Genomic DNA, 21535 nt, shown 5'->3' on the forward strand with positions numbered 1-21535 from the left:
GGAAAATACGCGCCATTAAGCATGCAGATAATCTCGAAGATGACCGCGTTTGATTACATATTTAATTACTGCGTCTGACGAATATGAGGCAAAATGACGCCGCTGCAAATTCGGGAAGTCAGCCACGTCGTGTCTGCATGTTTTAACTTGTTTAATGTATCGCCCTGTAAATGAAGCATTGCGCTAGGAAATAAAGTTTAGAAATAGCAAATTTTAATCTACGTGAATGTATATTAATATTAATGTGATATTATTATGCCATTATATTAATGGCTAAAATATATATATATATGTATAAACAATAAATAAGTGATAATTATGTGATATGATAATTAATATTCAATATATGGGAGTATCATTGCGGCCGTGATGCAAAAGTCATAATACATGTCCCATTATTAAAAGGATTTAATATTATTAATGCAGCTTAGCCACGATTAAAGTAGGAACTCTATAGAATTGCATATTGTCCACGTAATTATTATGCGAATATATTAGAATGAATTCATATTTCTGAATAATAATGTACAAAATGCGCGTTTGAAATCGTGATATATCCGGAAAGGGGGCGATTTCTCTCGCCCTGTTTTCAATTTTTATTCATTTTTTTCTTTTGTACATACCTAAATCAAAATAAAAAGAATTTATTTTGCGTTTTTCACTTATTTTTTCATAAAAAATCAATCTCTTCTGGATTATATTTTCGGTGCATTCTCTGTATATCGATTAGATACACGCGAGCACCTATAGTGTATCAGTATAGCGTATCGCAGCTAAACGCCTTCGTATCTTCATTATCCATAATGTCAAACTTTAACGGATGGGGATACGGCAGCGGCACAACAAGATATGGCGATTTTTTTTTCCATAATCATACGATGCAATAATCGTACGATACAATTATCTCTTATGAACTATCTTATGATCTTAAAAAAGTGAGAATTTTACTTTTCTACTGTAAATCTTATATAGATCAGATTCTTAAAATTGTGACGTTTTATTTGTGACGCTTTATGTTTACGTTATGCGATTTTTAAAATAAAATTTTTACGATTGCAGGTACAAAAAAATGAATGCTTAGCTGGAAAACGATTAGAAACGATAAATCTTTATGTGTTTACAAATAACTAAAGCTAAAAATCACTATATTTCGGTGTAAATTCGATTTTTAACTAAATGAAACAAAAACCGTTAGTACAGTTGCCGTTCCACTTTTATTAGTGTCATTGTCATATCAGATATAAACAGATTATAAATATTGAATATCTGTATAATGCACAATGTGATATACGTATGTACTTTTAACGTATGAACTTATTATGGATTGTTACGTGACGACATTCAATATAAAAAATTAATACTTTTTTTTGTAAATAATTGCACGTTTCAAATTTCACATGTTTTAAGTCAGCTTTTTCTTCCAGAGATACTTTCATTCTTAAAATATGTGTTGAACATTTATAGACGAGGTGTCTCATGTTCTTCTATTTTCAGCATATACTCGTTTGTCTTAGTCGGACATGGACTCATCCGTTATTTTGATGTAAAAATAAAGATGTAATTCTTGTACATAAACAACACGAAAGAATGTTCTGCAATTTATTTCAGTTGAGCGCGATGTTGCAAAATATTTTTCTCTCTCTTACAATTCAAAAATTATTTCACAAAAGCACTCGAATAAAATTGTAAGCACATTTCACAATTCGATAGTAGTATTTAATATTTATTTTTAGTATTTTTATATTGAAAGTAAAATAAAATAAAATTATTTTTAAATAAACTATAGATATTTATGTATTAGATTGTGAATTTATCTTATACATATATCACAGCTTTCTGGGGGAAAAAAAACACATATATAGATAACTTTATACTTATTATAAATTTAAATTTAGTAAATATACTCTCAAATATATATATATATATATATATAGACTCGAGTTACATTCGTACAAAAATATAAGAGACATTCCATTAAGTCTATAGATAGCGTAAGAAATGCTTTAAAAATTTCTCCCCGTTTTTACATCATGCGCAATGATTTAGTACTTGTATCCTATATTTAAAAGTGTTACTTTATTTCATGAATATAAATTCCGAAGGTGCTATTTACGTATTCCTCGCGGACTATTTCAAGAAGCTGACACAACGTTGCATGACGTTTTATACCGAAGGAAAAGCATGTGACGTAAAACGGTCTGATTTAAATTTTCCTGCTTGCATTTCGCCGAAGGCAGGGATGTAAGTTTATACCTTTTCTGCATTTGCATTTTTAGCTTCAGTTACGCATAAAAACGCATAAAAACATATCGCACTTAACTACTTGCTAGCCAAGTATTCGCTCTTTTGTGCAAATACGATTTTACAAGAAAAAAAGTGAAATAATGTAAAGCATGATTAAAACGAGCGTTGCGAATCTAAAGATTAAAGATAAATAAAAGTCTTGCATATAAATATTGATAGATTGAAAGCAATATTATTAGCACAATAAAATAACTTTTTACACATCCTGGGTACCCAGTATTTATCTAAACACTCGGTTTGCACAAGCCCTGTGTAAGAAAAGATTTTCTCTTTTAATCCCTACGGTAATTAGCCCTTGAAACCGCTAAGTACGGCTAATGAAATCTTATCCGCAGTCCGGATGCTCCCAGAGCTGTTTCACGCGCTACGTACTAATTACGCCGCCGAGAACTTTTTTGCCGGATCAACAAGGTTAAATTTCCTTTGAGGACGCACCTTCCCCGCCTTCACGCGTCGCGGCAGCATGCCATCTTACACGCGGGCAACGCTGGAGGAAAAAGCTTATCCGGGACTCTGCTCGACGATATTTTATACTCGCTGCTTTGTACTCTAAGCAGGTCTGCAAGCCTTAAAGCCAGTAGCCCGTAACGGATTACGACGTGTCGCGATTTAACGCTCTCCGCGCCTTTGTTTTCCCACTAGAGGTCCATCCAACATATCCGTGACCGGACTCGTAGAGATTCGATTTTCAATCGTCCGTGGAAAGACCGCGATCGACGCGAACCAATTGTTTCGATTGCAAAGTCTTTCGAAAAGTCTTTTTGCGAATATATCGCGATGAATTTGAGGCATTTAAATTGAATGTAGGACGCAATTTTATCTTCCGCGAAGCAATGCGACCAGCAGCGGGGCAAACGGCGGATCTATCATTCGCGCGAGGAAAACTTTAGCTCTTACTTAACCGCGAATTCCTTATGATGGATTATTCCCGGCGTCATTTATATATTTCCCTCGAAATAAATTACCTTGGAAATTCTCACGGTGGATCTCTTAATTGAGGAATGCGGTTTATTAACGGAGAGGTCAACTTGGAAATACGGAATTTGATTGAAAAAGAGAATTATCGTTTTGCGATTCATATATGAATTTCTCCTGACCTACATTCGCGCCCGAAGAGCTTAAATCAACAGCTTTCCAGGGCAAAGTTACGATTCGTTTTAGCCACGAGCTTATACGCTAAGTATGTTACTAATAATAATGAAGATCGATAGTTGGTTATTTATGGAAAATACTATTCTACGTAATATGTTGCAAAACACAGAAAATAAAGATGCCATTTTTGCATCGCAATCTTATTACTACGTCCCATCAGATAAGAGAAATAATATCAAGCAAATATGCTTTAGAAGTTAGCAGAGATAAGATTTGCATTGACTCGTAATAAGAGCAACAGAAAACTTTCTTCCGTTACATAAGATAATATATACATTGCAGATACGATATTTTCACGATGTATGATGTATTGCATTCGACTTAATATAGGTTTTATGCAGATTGACTTTTCATCTCACGGGACGATACATCAGATTCTCTAGCGAAGGTTAAAATATGTTATTGGCAAAAATGCCGAAGTAAATCGTATCTCTCCGTTTTGCAATATTACGTGGATCAAGAAATCTCAAATAGAACCTGTGCTTGAGCTAAACTTTAAAGTCAACGTGATGTCGAAAGAAAAAAGTTCTCGTCTTAATACGAAACAATTAAAACTGTTACCTATAAGTTTGTTCAAAAAACGATCTGTAAATAGATTATTGTTCTGAAAACGAAAATCGATTGACTTCGTGCACTTAAGAGAACTCCGCTGTTAAAGCGGAGAAAGTCGATAAAACTTGCCGGATATTTTCGGCAATATTCTTCGCGCTACACCAATTCGTAACGCGATCTCGGGATAAAACGTGAGTTTATGTGAGGCACGTAAGTAGGTCGGCATCCTCACTGCGACTGCCGGCTCAATTTTTAATGATCGATCGATAAATTAGGGACTTAATGTTGGTCGTTTCGAAGGGATTTTCCATCACACGGATTACGGAGGCGTGTCCCGATATAGAGACACGATTAAAGCCGGTAAACTCGCGGGAGGGCAGCGTTTTATTTCCGAGCAGAAATTACGCGATATTGCCTCGATGCTGCAGGAGGAACAGAACTCACTCGGTGAAGTACAAGTTATTAAACGATCTCAACGACGTTACTTCACGATGGCCCTAGAACTCATAAAGCAAGGAACCCGCTTCGTCGTCGGTGTATCACGGCTACTCGTTTTCTCAGCCATGTGAGTTTATTTTTACGTTGCCGTTATCAGACGAGATAATTCCCGCTGACAACGTGACAACAAAACCGCGATTACGCGTTCTTGAGCATTGTTTGCCATCCAATTAACGAAGGCGAAGAAAGAAATTAATTAAAAATATTCTACAATCTCTAGCAAGGTTACATCGGGTAGTTATAAAATGGAAATTTTTTTTCTTATAAAAGGAAAGAAATAAAATCTGACCTTATACAAAGAAAAGGAATTAACGCGCGGAGATTTCAAGCACAAACAACAGTTGATAGAATAATGCATCAAATTATTATGAGGAAACGATCAAATCACGGCGAGAAAAAAAAAGTCGTAAAATCTCCCTCATCGTAAGAGATCAAAGTCCATTCTCAGTGTCTGTCATAAATGCGTAAGTCATTTTGCGAAATTTGCGGTTTCTTATGAGTCAATTTTAAGACCTTTACGTTGCCATCGCGCCAAGCTCGACCGTAAAATCCAGTCCTATCTACAAATAAGCGTTTTTTCGCTTATTTTTTAACCAGAGTGTTCCCAGAATCGTCCCACAGAGTGTTCTTCTCAAGAAACCGAGATCGTAAAGTCGGATGCGTTTATCGAATACGCGGTACGATATTGTTTCTTTACGATTGGGATCGTAAACCGTACCACGGCTTACAACGCGCAGCTCTGTAGTTTCATTCAACATGCGGCACGAAGCCGCGTATATCTATATCTATATCTGCAACACTCGATCGATCTTATTAAATTCTCAATCTCGGTGTTTTAATCCAAAACCCAGACCTGGATAGGAAAGGCGAGCAAGGAAAACCGGCGCTCGCGACCGTCGCGAGCCACCACCGTCGTCCCGTTTCTAATCCCTTCCGTACGATCTCCGGTGGTTGAAAAGCTCACCCGCCTCGCCGCGACGCGCACTTTTTTATTATTCCATGGCGTGTGAGACGAAGCTCGCGTAGGGCGTGTCGCGCAATTTGCATTCTCATTACCATCGGCGGTTCTTATTTAAATAGGTGAACAACTGCAAAGCACTCCGGTGGTCGGGAGAGCTCGTTAGGCGAGCCCTCTCCAAGGTGAGAGAAGGAGAGGGTGGCCGTATGCACAGGTACATCCGTTGCACCTTGCGCTCTTCCGACGCACCACTCACCTCGACTCTCCGCAGACCATGCTGCTTTCAACCCCCTCCCTTTAAGACGCAGTCTAGCTAAGAAGGAAAGAAAGAGAAAGAGGGAGCCGGATGACTGCAATTTCGCGCGAGGACGCGAATCCTCGTGGTCTCTGACCTCGCGCAGCACCGTGGAGAGGGGGGAAGGCAAGGGGGGGAATCTTTTAAATTCAACGCGGTACGCTTCATTAGTGGCTGTGGTTTGCTCGGCGGCCGCAACGATTTAATCCGAGCTTGCGCGCGGCGTCAAGCTGCGCCCGCCATCCCGAGGAAATTCAATTTCGCTACGGCGGTAATGGACCAGAACGTTTCCGACCGGAGAGTCAAGCCGACTCTTGGAAACGCCGATCGACTCTCGGTGTATCCCGCCGAAAGCGAAATCCGTTGGAACGTAACGCGGATGCCGGGTGGCGCGGCCGGGTTCGCTTCTAAACGCTCGCGGCGTTCGATAGTTAATCGCGCGCGAGTACGACACGAACGACACAAACGGCATCGACAGGAATGTCTAGCCGACAAACTTTTCGATGGGAAAGAGCGTCGGGGGATACGCATGTGAAATATCGAATATACGAATCCGGCAACTCCCCCGAAAATTCGGCACAATTGATCGGGAATTTTTAATTACGTGATCACGACACGAATACGAACCGTGTAGATTTTATTGATTTCGAAATTGTTTAACAAATAGAAACGATCTGATCTCAATGAAAATTTGGAATTACTGAAAATTTATCTCTATGTTATTCTGAATTTCTTAACTTAATATTTTAACTTTTCTTCTAAATCAGAGAACTCTAAATTTGATACAGAGAACTTTTCGTTCTTGAGAGATATTACGACATTAATCACATGCAAAAATAATAAGTTAATTTTATTATAAATCATCTTTTAAACTCTATAAATATATCTTATTATATACTTTTTATTCAATCTTATTCAAACTTTCATTTGGTTTTAATTCACTTTTTCATTTTCCACTATAAATTTAATTATTCGAAATACAGTTATATCTGTATTTAATTTTTCACCAACTTGATTTAACGAGGACAAATCAAGTGACTAGCAATATTATGCCAAAGGCGGCAATATTAATTGTGATATATTTGAATCTCATAAACTGGATTTGTATGAAAATTGTGCTATCTTACCCAATATAAATATTTTTAGAATATAAAAATTGAATATGCATATAGGTATAGAAACTTTTGCTTGCAATGATAAAGTTGAATTGTAATAAGAGAAGCTAACAAAACGTCTCTATTTTATATTGACGAAAATATTTTTAACGCGGAAGGGAAGTGATTGCACTCGTTTCTAGATTCACCGAATGCTGCCGAATGCCGCGACATTACGTAACGCTATGCAAATATTGCGACAAGTCCTTCGGGAGTAAAACGTCGAGTACACGGAAGATTTCTCGGTTCGGAAACAAGAGCAACGGGCGAAGCTTCCGGAAGTTATAGCGCGCAACAACTTTCATGCTTACAAACGACGAAGTTCGACCTTACAATTCGATCCAATATATTACAAAGATATGCGTATCTCTTAGAATTTATAATGATACATAAGCTCACTTACTTCCGAGGCAACGGCAACAAGCATTTCATCTCGTTTCGTGCTTTTCTTATCTGTTGCCAGTTTCCGTAAATTAGAGACTCGTATAACGTATAACTGAATTCCAGTCTATTTCCGCGCAATGAGACGTACTTGGTTATCTTTATCAACCTGAATACTACTATTATATGTTTATAGATTATCATAATAGGTATCACAACTTTAAAAGTCTAAAATAAAATCTCTAAATTAATTCTCAGTTAAGTGCAGTATTATATGACGCGCGATATAGCCTGACTTAAAATAATTATAGAATTACGTATTGATTCGAAGAAAAATGTACCATTGAAAAATGAGAAAATGATTTATCAACGATTTATTGATTATGATTATATTATTCTTAAGTATATTATTGTTACTCTTTTGTAAAGGTTTTTTTATAAATTATATTTATATAACGTTTGCAGAATCCTGCATCACTTCACAAGAATCAGATCGCAAACTTGGGGTTACCTATAAATCACAGCTCGTCTCCTGAGTGTATTTACTTATTTCTCTTATTGTGCCACAGCGTTACGATTAACATTAATGTTCCAACATCACGGCAGTATATTCTTAAACAACCAAACAATATTTTACAATTTTATTATTTTCTCGTACCTGTTTTTTTAATTTTTGTTTGTAACAATCGAGAAGTAGATGCAGATTAATATAATTCAACCGTGTAATTTAAACTACATAATTAGCTTGTCACCTAATTAGGTTGAAATTTAATTAACTGCTTTAATTTTAGCAGAAATAATGAATCAGATATCTCTCGTGAAAAGCGAATTAATTAATGGGGATGCGAACGAAAGAATGTCTGAAATGGTCATTCTGGAATACGGAATTTCCACGGGGGACGGGGTTGGAGAAGGAAGGGGAGTGGGGCCTAAGCAGAGAAACTGCGATAAGCGCGAGCGAATTAAAAAATAAAATCCCCTGGCGTAAGAGTCGCGAGGGCATATTGATTTTTCTACTCCGGCGCTGCTGCAGCCAATGACCTAACGTTACCCCCGGCTGTAAGCACGGCCCTAACAAAGTTATCCGAAGAATGACGTGCCGTACACGATGTAGCACGACGGAAATCGACGCCCATTTACCACTTCGTATTCTCGATCATGTCCCCACACGTGACCCCAAACCGCCCCGCGCCGCGACCCGGGCGCCGTCTTAAGACACCATCTGGCAACCGCCCAATCCGGTCATATTTTTCCGATCGTAACGGGTCACGCGGGTATGTGACAGCATCCCCGAGCCACGGTGATTTACTGCGGGCATTAAATTACGACCGTCGGTCGGCTGATCTTCGGGATCGGTATCTTTTGAACGAGACAGGAGCCCAATGACCAACGACGCTGTTGACTTCTTTTTTTTCTCTCTCTCTTTTATATATATATTTTTTAAGGACGTTACGCGTCGGATTTTCGGTCCCCCGGGATCCAACCTTGTCCTGTTGAAAATTGAGGTTTGTTCAGGAAGTATATGTGTGTACATGTTTCGTGGTTCGTCGAAAACAGGATAACCATATTTTTCTGTAGACGATCTGAGCCATAGGCGAGACAAGCAACGACAATTTCTGAGAAGAAAACACACGGAGCATGGGATTCGTAATCTCTCTTGTTATCGTAACCGGAAAAAGGGGGAAAAAGATAAATTTGAACATGTGTACTTAACGAATTAAAAATAGCGGTTTCTTCTGAAACACAATTTAAATATTACATCCTTCTAGTACAGGAAACGATTAATCCTGCATTACACTCGCGTGGGGTGTAAAATACATCGCAGCCTTAAAAATTTACTAAATTCACAAAGTAAATTCTTTTCATTGATTGAACGCGACACAAATTTTACAATTAAAGAAAAACTTTTGCATTTATCTTTATCTAGAAGATATATGGAACATTATTTCATTGTAAATCATGAAAGAGAACAATGAAAATTGATCCATATGAAAGAGATATGGAAGATATGGGGGAGGGAAGGTGAAACGTATTCACGCGATAAAATATGTAAAATATGTAAAACTTCTTTCGCTTTACGAAATCTTTTTATACATTCTTATTCTTAGAAATTTTCCAATTCCAGCTCGCTCTTGACAACTGTACAGAATATCTCGATATTAAATTTCGATATTGAATCCGATATAGCCTAAATCTGAAGTCTCATTTATGTCGACGAAGAATCAAATAAAATACCGACACTGTTTAACCCGTCAAGTATTTCTAGCCACTTCTGAACATTTAACATCTTGAAAAGTTGAGAAGTCTTTATATTTGAACGACGTATTCAACCGTGTATTTGCGAAGAATAGCGAGCCCCCGTCATCGTATTCACGTTCAATTTCATTCCAGGCGATGTTTCTCATTGTTCGCAGAACCCGCGGCGGTGCGAAATCCGAGTGTCGGTGCGAGAAACGATGAACGAATCGGGACGAGCCGGGAACGAAGCGGTGCGATAATAATAATATGTGGACGACGCGGCCACGGACCAGGCGAAAGTGGCGACAACCGTCGACCCCGTCGTGCAGAGAACGTGACAATCGGTGGTATCGCCGTCGGGACGGCTTCCGCATCATCTACTCGGTGATCCTGGCGGCCTGCATGGCGACGCAGGAAGCGAGGGGCGCCAAGTGTCCGCCACCGGACACAATACCCGGCTGCCCGTGTTACAACTTCGAGAACGGCGGTCTGTTCCTGGAGTGCGCAGGTGCCACCGAGGAGTCCCTCAGGAACGCTTTGTCCGGCGTGATACATGCCGCTGGCGAGGAAGGTAAACCGTCCATGATACAACACGCAAAAAGCGGAGATCAGCGGGGAGAACACGTACTCCGCTCGCATACATAAGTAGAAACAGCCGGTGTACGTTCGTAAAACGGTGGTAACGTCATACTGGCGGAAACAGCTGGTGGAAGATAAAAAAAAAGGAAAAGCTCGAGAGACCGTTTCAGTATCTGTGCAAATAGTTAATAAGCTATATAAATTTTTTAGATCTTACTTTCTTTATTTTTTTAGCTTTCATTTTTCAAATGTCACGTAGCTTGACATTAAACTCGGAAATATCTTAACTGTATTTCTGGAATATCTCTCTTATAAGAACATTTAGTTTTGCTAATTTAATAAAAGATATTTCACATAAATTAATTTGACTATATATACATGTGTATAAAAATATAGCATAATTTATTAATTCATACTTTTCTTTAATTTTACATATTTTTATAAAATTTCAAAAAAACCTCTGATACTATTAATTTAGATTCTGTGTTATTTTTATTACATCCTATATTTCGCAGATATTTCATTTTCATGCATGGTAAAAATTCTCAATGTTTATTTATTGAAAAGCGTAATTCGTTCTTTTTATTTGTGTATATCGATATTTAATAAAATATTTTATGCGTAATACTTTACCCTATAAACATAAGAAAAATAAAAAGAAGAATTTAACTTTGAATTTCGCGATTGTAACTCACAAAGCATGTCAGTGGGGCTTTGACTGAAATATCTCGCGATTGTTCCAGGAGCGCTCGTTCAATCATTGAGCGTGTACGAATTGGATCGGAAAGTAGAGGAACTTCGGTCCGCCGCTTTCCCGGCGGGCTCGCAAATTAGGCATCTACAAATATCGCATTCCGCGATACGCGAAATAAGCGAGGATGCTTTTACGCGGCTCAGTAAAAGCCTGGAATCCTTGGCACTCGTATCCGGTCGACTACCTCACGTACCTCAAAAGGCTATGGCCTCGCTGAGCCTACTCAAAGCGCTGGACCTGGAGGCCAACCTCGTTTACGAGCTGCCTAGCTTCAGTTTCTTCGGGCTCGCGTTAATTAAACTGAACCTAAAGGGTAATCAAATCATGAAAATTTCGGAGTACGCCTTTGCCGGGCTCGAGGGCACTTTAAAGGACCTGGATCTGGCGGAAAACAAGATCAGAGTATTCCCTATGACGTCCTTAAGAAGATTAGAACATCTCACGTCCTTGAGGCTCGCTTGGAACGAGATATCGCAGCTCCCGGAGGACGGCTATTCCAGACTGGACGCTTTAAACTTCCTCGATCTCAGTAGCAACAATTTCAAGGACATTCCGCTCAATTGCTTTCGCTGCTGTCCGTCCCTAAAGACCCTCTCGCTTTATTACAACGCGGTCGAGTCGGTCGACAAGGATGCCTTTATATCGTTGATCGATCTCGAATCGATAGACCTCAGCCACAACAAGATCGTGTTTCTTGACGTGGCCACCTTCCGTGCCAATCAAAAGCTCAGGTCGATCGATCTCAGCCACAATCACATACACTATATTCGGGGCGTGTTCTCGCGGCTGCCCGAGTTGAAGGAGCTCTTCCTGGCGGAGAATAACATTCTCGAAATACCGGCGGAAACGTTCGCCGGTAGCACGAGTCTCTCGGTTGTGTATCTCCAGCAAAACGCCATCCGGAGGATTGACGCGCGCGGCCTGGCGACGCTCGGTCAATTAGCGCAGTTACATCTGAGCGGAAATTACATCGAGAAGGTGCCGCGCGACTTTCTCGAGCACTGCGAAAATCTCTCGACCTTGTCATTGGACGGTAATAACATCCGCGAGCTCGAAGTGGGCACGTTCGCCAAGGCGAAGCAGCTGCGCGAGCTCCGGCTGCAGGATAATCAGATCACTGAAGTGAAACGTGGCGTATTCGCACCGCTACCGTCGCTCCTCGAGCTACATCTGCAAAACAACGCTATCACGGACATGGAGACTGGCGCGCTAAGATCTCTGCACAGCCTGCAACATGTGAATCTGCAAGGTAACCTTCTGGCCGTGCTCGGTGATGTGTTCCAAGTGTCGAACGACGTCGGCCAGAGCGAAAACAGCGGTAGCTCTTTGGTCTCCATTCAACTAGATAACAATGGACTCGGCGTCCTACATAATGATTCATTAAGAGGCCAGGCTTCGGTCAGGATCATGTGGCTTGGACATAATAGGCTGACTCGTCTTCAAGCTCCATTGTTCCGTGACCTGTTGCTTGTGGAACGTCTGTATCTCACGAATAATTCTATCTCGCGGATAGAGGACACCGCCTTTAAACCGATGCAGGCGCTCAAGTTCCTGGAGCTTAGTATGAACCGACTGAGCCACGTGACCGTTAAGACCTTCTCGGAGCTCCACGAGCTAGAAGAACTTTATTTGCAGGACAACGGTTTACGCCGTTTAGATCCTTACGCCTTGACGGCCCTCAAAAGACTGCGAGTCCTCGATCTGGCCAACAATCATTTGAATGTGCTGCACGATAAGATCTTTCAGGAAGGGCTGCCGATCAGAACGCTCAACCTGAAAAACTGCACCGTCAGCGTGATCGAGAACGGTGCCTTTCGCGGACTAAACAATCTCTACGAGTTAAATCTCGAGCACAATCATTTCACTGCCACGGCGTTGGACCGCCTAGACATACCGGGATTAAGAGTCTTAAGAATATCGTACAACAACTTTAGTCAGATTAACGCGAACTCCTTGGACGGCCTGCCATCTCTTCAACATCTGGCGATGGATTCGTCACAAATCTATAGAATGCCGGCCGAGATATTCTCGAAGAATAAGAATCTGGGGAAGCTATTGCTCAGCTACAATTTACTCAAGGTACTGCCGGCGACGCTGTTCCTGGGCCTGGAGGCGCTCAAGGAGGTCAAGCTCGACGGCAACAGGTTCCAGGAGATCCCGTACGATGTGTTCGCAAACGCCACCACAGTGGAATTCCTCTCGTTGGCCAACAACGTTCTTCACCGCGTGGACATGTCGCGACTGAATGGATTGATCAGTTTACGGGAGCTTGATCTACGCGGCAACTACATCATGTCTCTCACCGGCTTCGCCTCCGTCAATTTCTCCCGCCTAATATCCGTGGATCTGAGTCATAATCACTTAACCGCTCTTCCGGCGAATTTCTTCGCTCGCTCGAATATGCTGCGGAAGATCGAGCTCGCGGCTAATAAGTTCCGGCAAATACCCGCCGTTGCACTCACGGCACAAAATATACCCGGTCTGGCCTGGCTAAACGTCACGGCTAATCCCCTCGTGAGAATACACGAGATCAGCTCGGAGGCGAAGTATCCGGCTCTTCAGGAAATTCACATCTCCGGGACGAACTTAACGATAGTTACCAGCCAAGACTTCGAGGCGTTTCCCGCGCTGATGCATCTCTTCATGAGCAGCAATATGATATCGAGAGTGTCGCCCAGCGCGTTTCGTAGCCTTTCGAATTTACTCACGTTGGATCTCAGTGTTAATGAATTGGAGTTACTGCCACAGGAAAGACTGAAGGGATTGGAACACCTCAGACTGCTGAATCTCACGCACAACCGTTTGAAAGAGCTCGAGGACTTTCCGCCTGACCTTAAAGCTTTGCAGGTACTCGATCTCTCGTACAATCAGATAAGCGGAGTGGGAAAGGGCACGTTCCAGCATTTGGAGAATTTAGCCGAGCTGCACCTCTACGGCAACTGGATATCGTCGATCTCGCCGGACGCGTTCAAGCCGCTGAAGAAGCTCAGGATTTTAGATCTAAGTAGGAACTACTTAGCGAACTTACCGCTGAATGCCTTTCGACCACTCGAAACGCAAATACGGAGTTTACGGGCCGAGGGTAGGTACAATTTATTACTTTATTCACAAGTCTCGATTTTATTACGTTACGTATTTATGAAAGTTCATTTGCTTGCGATTTACACGAAATTACAAGAGTAATTATATAAAGAAATCGTGCGACACATTTTTATTACAATTCGTTATCATTCGTTAAATTGTAATAGGATGACCGTTTCTCTTTTCAATTTCCATCCTTTTATTTTTGAGAACCGCAAGTCATTTCCCGTATAAAGTATTTTCACGTTTTGAAACTGTTATTTTTCCGTTTATTGCGAGTTAGCACGAAAAAAAAATCTCTTACGACGATATTGCTTGCACGTATAAGCACACGTGACGCCGTTCACACGGATCGTATCGCGTTATGTTCGACAATAGCAATCTCAGTCGGTGAGATGATTGGTCGCATGCAAAACTCACCGCCGGCGTATCTTCGCATGCGAGCGGAACAGTCGAAAATAACCCCGTCGGGTAGTTACACTCGGAGCTCCTCGACGTCGAGTGAACGATATGAACGTAGAGCACACAATCGCGAGCTACGTTACAAAACATCACGGTGCTATTCGACGCGGGAAGCGCGGCCTGCGCGGCTATAACGTCACGGTAATTTAGGTTGCCGTAAACGTCGCAGCGCTTACGGCAAATCCAAACATTTCCGCCTCTCACGACAATTACATTGTGGTACGATAAAAACTTTTCGAAGACTATACCGGAACAAACGCCGATAATAATACGCTTGTAAATGTCGAGACTAAGCTCTGCCATAAGATAATCACGGACATTAAAAATCCGCGTAGAAAATCCACTGCACTGCGACTGCGAGTCCCAGGAGCTCTGGGAATGGCTGCGCGACCATCAGAAGTTGGTCGGCGGCGGAATGAGCCGGAATCGCGGGGGCGGGCTCAGGATGAACGACGTGGACGGCGGCCTGTTGAGATGCGACCAGCCGCCGGAGCTGCGCGGACTGGTCTTCCTGGATCTGGACCCGCACGCCTTCTGCACCGCACCGCTGGTCCTGAAACTGGCGATCCAGGACATCCAGCCGTTCTCCGTCCTGGTGTCGTGGCAGAGCAGGAATCATTCCGGCCTGCGCGGCTACCAGGTGGCCTATCACGCCCTGGACAATGTCGACGAGGTACCGAAAAAACATCAGGCACTCTAATTGTGTATAGCGTTACATGTCGTTCCTAAAAAGCGAACATGGGTACAACATGGGGTATAAATCGAACGGGCGGATAAAATGTAAAGTGTAAATGGCGTTTGATTCAATCGATATAGCCGAGAATCTCGTTGTCTATCTCTGTCTCTCTCGACGAGGCTCTAGCTCATCCTTCGCAAAAACGTGTCGTCACATCCGACACCGTTCTCGCTGATCGATCGGCGCGAACGCGCAAAAAAGCGACGCGGCGTTTCGGTCGGATTAAGTATTTTCGCCACTCCCCGAAAGAAATCAAATTTACCCATTTTCAGTGATTACCCGCTAGATAATGGCGGTATGCTCGCACGTGCAATCGCTGTGCGCTTATTATTCCGCGAGAGAGAATTTTGTATTATTCCAGTAACTGAAAAAAGAATAAAATAATAATTAAAAGAATATTTTTTAAAAATAATATATATATTTTTATAGGAAACATTTATGCTCTTTTCTTAGATAGTATAAATAAATAAAGAGCTATTTCGGATATATTTATAAAAAGTTGAATTTTTTTTTATGAGAACACTAATATATTATTTTTTTCTCTAAATTTATTCGGAAACCCCGTAAACGTGGCGTCACTTTTATCGCTCTAAATTTCAGGTACGTGCCAAAATACTCGAGCCGAACGCGCGCTCGGTGAAACTCTCGAAATTGTCGCCGAACACTCGCTACCTGATCTGTGTATTCGGTCTCGGTAATTGGATGACGTCACGGATGGAGGACGGCCCGATGGAGCAGCTCAATTTCACGCAGGTCGAGATACTCGCGTCTACGCCGAGCTCGCAGATGACGGACTCCGCGACCAGCCGTTGCACCGATGTGAAGACGCTCGACGCGCCGGACGCGATAATCAGCAGCGATGGCTCGGCGATGGGCGACGTTGGCAGTGTCAGCAGCTTCCTGACGAGGCGGCTGGGCTTGATAGTCGGCTGCTGCATGGGCTTCATCGTCTTCCTCCTCCTGGTGTCCGTCTTGGGTTACCTCAAAGTGAAGAAGCAGCGGGAGGCGGTCAAGAGGGAGCAGCAGCCGTTACCGCCGGAGTACATATCGTATAGGCACTTCAGCATACAGAGCGGTGAAGCCGGCCACACCGCTACCAGGCAGACCAGCCAGGACGGTCAGAACTCGAATTTCATCAACAACACCACGCTGAATGTATGAGAAAAGCCGCGGAACTCCCGACTCGTGGAGGTTTCGAACGTGTGAGCAAGGCTCGAGCGAATTTCGAGTGTGTTGTTAACCGGTTCGAAGGTCTCCCCGACTCGCGGGAGTTTCGAGTTTACGCGCCACAGAGCCACAAACGGACAATGCCGACTGTCGTATTTTCGGCAACGACCGCCGAACTGTTTTACGAACTGAGAAATTATCGCAATTAGCAGTGCTGTGCGCTCAAGTAATACGCACTAAGAGTGCGTATCATTGACTCGATGAATGCTCGACGAAGATACGTCGTTCTCGAGAAGCATCACTACCAAAAACAACTGGCCATGCCAGACCTCTGCGTTAATGGCAACGAAGAGTTTAAGCGAGTGAGTATGCGTGTAAAAGAATGTGAAAGAATGCGCGGGCGAATGGGAATCTTTATTAAAGTAACGGAGCATTTTATAAGGGATTTTCTACGAGTCTGAATTCGGTTCCAAGTAGGTTTAATCACTTCACGTGGCATCGTATCGAACGAACGCGATCGAACGGATGAAATGTCTCGTAAGAATTGTACAGAACAGGAAATTGATTTCGGTAATGTACGAGCAATGTGAGCCACACGGTGCAGTTTCTCGTATACTCTAAAAAAATCTTATAAGTTTTGAACAAGACGAGAGATATCGTACTCTCCAACTCTGCAATCAAGAAAATTAAAAAAAGAATCGATCAGATCACTGTCGGATTTTGCTTTGGGTCATTATTGGATCTTCGAATTTAGTAATGCGGAGTATAAAAATCAATACGCGCCGTCTGAAAGACTAAAGCCGTGCGATATACATAGAACATAAAGTTGGGCAAATACAAGAAGCTTACTCTGAACATAATGAGTGTAATTTTATCCACGAGAAATCGGTTGAATTCGCGGATGCCGAACGGTCCTTTGGAGGAGGAGGAAGCTCCCTCGCATCTTTGTGTAAAATATAACGCTCAGTCTTCTTCAAGAAATATGAAATTTTGAGGAGTGTATGAAGATCTCGAAGGGTCGCGCGTGTTCCCCGGACGACTGTAAACGACAACGGGGGGAAATAGACGATAGATAGACGTTGCTTCCGTGTAACACACGACGCGCACTTTGCCGAACGATTTACGACTAAACACCGCGTTATTACGTGTCATCCCGGGGGCCGCCACTCGCGGATGAGATCGGACGGGTGTGAAGTGGCTATTGTGTTTTCTTAATGGCTCGGCAAACCGCGTGGTTTAGAACGTCATCCACGCGCCGATCTCGCGAAATGGCGCGCCATTTTGCGGTGAACGCCCGCGGTACGACGGTACCATCAATTTCCGATTGGGCCGCGCGCGGATCATCAGGGTGGCGGGACGGGAAAAATTGCTCATCCCTGCGAGCGATCGATTGCACGACGGATTCCGGATCCTCCGGCGATGAAAGAGTAAGAGATGCAAAAAAACTGGAGGGGGTATATAAAATTTAAAAGAAAATATATCCCACACTCGGTTAGCGTTCCAGCGGGATTCTGTAAAATAAGATGCAAGAGCACCCGATGCTAAGTGAACTTTCTTCACAGCGAACACAAGATATGAATAATTTCTTTTATTGCTTATATTTATAGAGGATGAATTTTTTCAACGCGAAAACAATATTGATTTGTCAATAAATAGATAAAATATTCTGCTAAAGTCTGCAGAAGGTAATAAACGTGCGATAGGTCAGATATAAAATTATACACGAATCTGTTTTAGGTTTTCGTCTTTTCCTTCTGGGTCAAATTATTTGCATCTGAACGCTAGCCGTTGCTGGAGAATCGGCGATTAAAGGTGACGTTCTATGGATCGTGTTTAGAATTTATAAATATACGTGAAACGATTGTATATAGATACATACGTATCGGGAAAACTATGTATTCAATGGTTAAGAATGTCGATATCACCGAGATTATTATCATAAAAATTCTGATGATCTCTTAAATAGCGAAACAACAATAGTAGTCGAATTAGCGTCGGCGCGTCGATCCACCCCCGATTTTTCAGGAGGCCAACGAGGCCAGATCCATCAGAACTTTTATCGCGATAGACCGATGTAATGCATTTTGCATTAGGAATGAATGACGCGCCCAGATGTGGTACGGTTTTTCAGGAATCGATTTAGATTAACAGATTGACTCGCTCGATATCGCCGTTAACCGATTAGTATAATCGTCGTGTCGAGTATTAAAGTCGCAAATGCAACGAAACATCGCGTTTAGCGCGGGACAATTTTTAGTGTCGACACGAATCCCGTATCGGCGTTTTGACGAAATGATTATCGAGGTGACATGCGATATCCAGCGAGCTCGTTATGAAAAGTCGTTATACGAAATGCAGCGCTGCGAGAGAAAAAAACGTAGCTGCACGACGGATGCGTTCAACGGTAATTCGTTATCACGTTACCGGATCGTTTCGGTATCGGCCGGCGGGAAAGGCCTCCACATTTCCCGGCCGTGAAGAGAGGAGAAGAGTCCAGGGAGAAGGAGAGCGAAATCTCGCGCGCGGATTGGCGAAATCAGCGCGAGGTCTACGATGTATGCGCGTTCTCGTTACACACTGTGTACTGTAATATATACATACGTCACTGTAATAAAAATGCAAATTCTTTTGTAAGCAGGTGTTTTTCATCTCCCGTGTGGCTGCTGCTGCGCGCGCGCGCGCGCGAGTGCGAGCGAACGAGGAGAGACGTGTTAATCCGTCCGGGGCCGATATCGCCGAGCGACGAGATTGAATCATAACGGGCTGAGATTTTTCTTACTTACATGCCCCTCCGTGTATACGGCGAAGAGGAACGACGCGGCAGTTCTATCCCGTCGTCTTCTATCTCGCGGACCCTTACTACCCGATCGCGCGTATAAATGCCCTCCGATTTTACGAAGGTATATTCCAAACGCACGGCGGGGATTACATTTTCTCTATCGCGTTATGCCTTATACCTATATAGACTTCCAATAGAGTATGGCTTACGGAGAAGCGAGATTGATTCATAGAATATATTAATTTCCATCGGCGATATCGGCCGATTTGACGAGTTTCATCGAATTCGCAATCACAAATGGACCCGCCGATGTATCGGTGGATATAAATTGACAACTTTTCGGCAGACGGAATACGAATATGAGGCAATCTCCATCGCGGACCTGCCGTCACAAAGAACAGGATGAAGATAACTTATTAACGGTAAGCTGCACAGAATTCTTTATTGCTTTCATATCGATTTTCAAAGGATAATATCAAGTTGATAAGTCAGTGATATGAAAACTTCGCGGTATAATGCAAAAACATCTAGAGAGAATTATTTGAATAAGGATTAAGGATTATATTTTCAAATCGATTTTCAATATAATTTCCATTAAAATTACAAATTAAAATTAAATTGAAAAGCGATTAAAAAATCTAAATATTTTTTATAATTAAACATTTTAGTTTTTTTAAATTTCCTATTTCGAGTTGACGTGATATAATCTGTTACGGTAGCATATCGTAATAGTTCATATATAATTGGCAAACTATATCTGCATAAATTTCTTTAAATAGGAATTCTCCAAATTCCTTGATTCTTTAGACCAGTCGATCAGACGAAAATGAAAATGAAATATTTTACCTGCTTATTTGTGAGAAATAGTGAATAACTGTAAAGAGTTGAGCGTTAATTTTTTTATTATAATTGGTAATTATTTAGTATAGGGGGCCCAGCTTTATAATAATCTTAACTTCGACACAAGATTTTAGCTGTCGTTTATTGTTTATGAAAGAGTTATTAATAAATAAAATAAATCATATAAACATGTATTTAATGTTGAATTGAACTGTAACTGAACGAATACTACATTTTTTACATATTTGCACATTAAGTAAATGTCTGAGAGGGAGAGGAGCAGAGATGAGAGAGTCCCCTCTATTAAATAATTACCTTAAAATTTTGTGTTATTTTATGTTATAGATTAAAATCGCGTTTCTCAATTTATCGCCTAGAATGCGATGCTCGACGCAGGAAAAGATCGTAATAACGGACACCAAAGCTATTCGTCATATTCGAACACGAAACCTAAATAGCGACAACATCGAATGCCCATCGCTCGTACATGTGCCAATAAAACCGATATTCCGGTCTTATCAACGTCGGAACACCACGGGATGAAATGCCAAGACATTTCTGCGAATAACGAGGTCCGCGGGAACGGGAAGCCTTGTGGCTCCCGAGAGGCGCAATCGGAATTCGTAAAGTATGCGGCCTGCTCTCGTTTATTTCGGCGTCCGCGCCACCGACGACGGGGGCGGTTGCCTCTTTAAACTCGTACCCTACGTCTCGTATAAATTTTCCAGCGTCTCGACGAAACGCTTCCCGTCTGCTTTATCGTATTTCCTTGCAATTAACCCCTCCCCGCCGCTTGCCGCGCCCCGCGCGACTACCGCCTACCAGCCCGCGTTGGATCGCGAGGTAGAGGTAGAAGCGTTCTGCATATTTCATTTGTTCTCGGGTGCGCTCCGGGAGGCTGAGCGCGTCCCGGTTTCGTTCTTCCGGAATTGCAAGGGCGGTGACCCGTGGCCAGGAAATTGAAACTCACCGTTAAGAACACGCGTATATGCCGCGCCGATGGCGGTTCCGGCCGGTCGGGCGCGAGGACGGAAGCTGGCGCAAGGAACATTACGCGGTGAACAACACCCGGACGATTGAGCGCTACTACGTTGCCGGTAAAAAGAAAGCAATTATTCTCGTATAACTGTAATTAATGTGAGCTAATTAATTAACTCTCCGGCAAAGCGGAGGAAATTCGTAATTAGTCTGGTTGAGCGCGAACAGGGCTGTTCGCGGCCGGGGAGGGGGGAGGTTTCGGTCGAGCACCGGTATTGCCTCAGGATCGATTGGCTAAGAAAACAATCGCAATTTTATTGTGTGTAAATATAATATCATTGATTTTTTTATTTTTATCACGTCTTTCCTTCCACTGCATCGTATGCAACGGACAAGGATATATTTTTTTCGTAATTTAACCTTTTCTACGGGACCCGTGTCTTCTTGTATGTCTTCGGACGTTATTTATTGCTGTCAGGGTACCCAAAAAGGGACATTAATACTTAAGCAGGAGTACAGGATGTTTAATGATTAAAGACTGTGAGTTATCGCACGCTCTCGTGCCACCTGTCTGCAAATTGCTGACCGTAAAAAGAAGATGACACGGACTAAAACAAAAAATACCCT

At 42.3% G+C, this 21535-nt stretch overlaps 1 protein-coding gene across 5 annotated transcripts in view; it reads left to right on the forward strand.

Moving 5' to 3' along the window:
- Window positions 1–18923, forward strand: part of LOC112456860 (protein artichoke-like) — a 155662-nt gene extending 136739 nt beyond the window's left edge. For all 5 annotated transcript variants that reach the window (XM_025019627.1, XM_025019628.1, XM_025019624.1 and 2 more), the window contains 4 exons: window positions 9709–10103; window positions 10855–13947; window positions 14744–15081; window positions 15745–18923. In XM_025019627.1, coding sequence (XP_024875395.1) covers window positions 9800–10103; window positions 10855–13947; window positions 14744–15081; window positions 15745–16305 — 4296 coding nt within the window. In that variant the 5' untranslated portion in view covers window positions 9709–9799 and the 3' untranslated portion in view covers window positions 16306–18923. The remainder of the gene's footprint in view (window positions 1–9708; window positions 10104–10854; window positions 13948–14743; window positions 15082–15744) is intronic.
- The last annotated feature ends 2612 nt before the right edge of the window (window positions 18924–21535 follow it).

Source organism: Temnothorax curvispinosus, unplaced genomic scaffold (genome assembly GCF_003070985.1).
Source record: "Temnothorax curvispinosus isolate PA1 unplaced genomic scaffold, ASM307098v1 QBEX01007285.1, whole genome shotgun sequence".
In the NCBI taxonomy this organism is placed as follows: Eukaryota; Metazoa; Arthropoda; class Insecta; order Hymenoptera; family Formicidae; genus Temnothorax; species Temnothorax curvispinosus.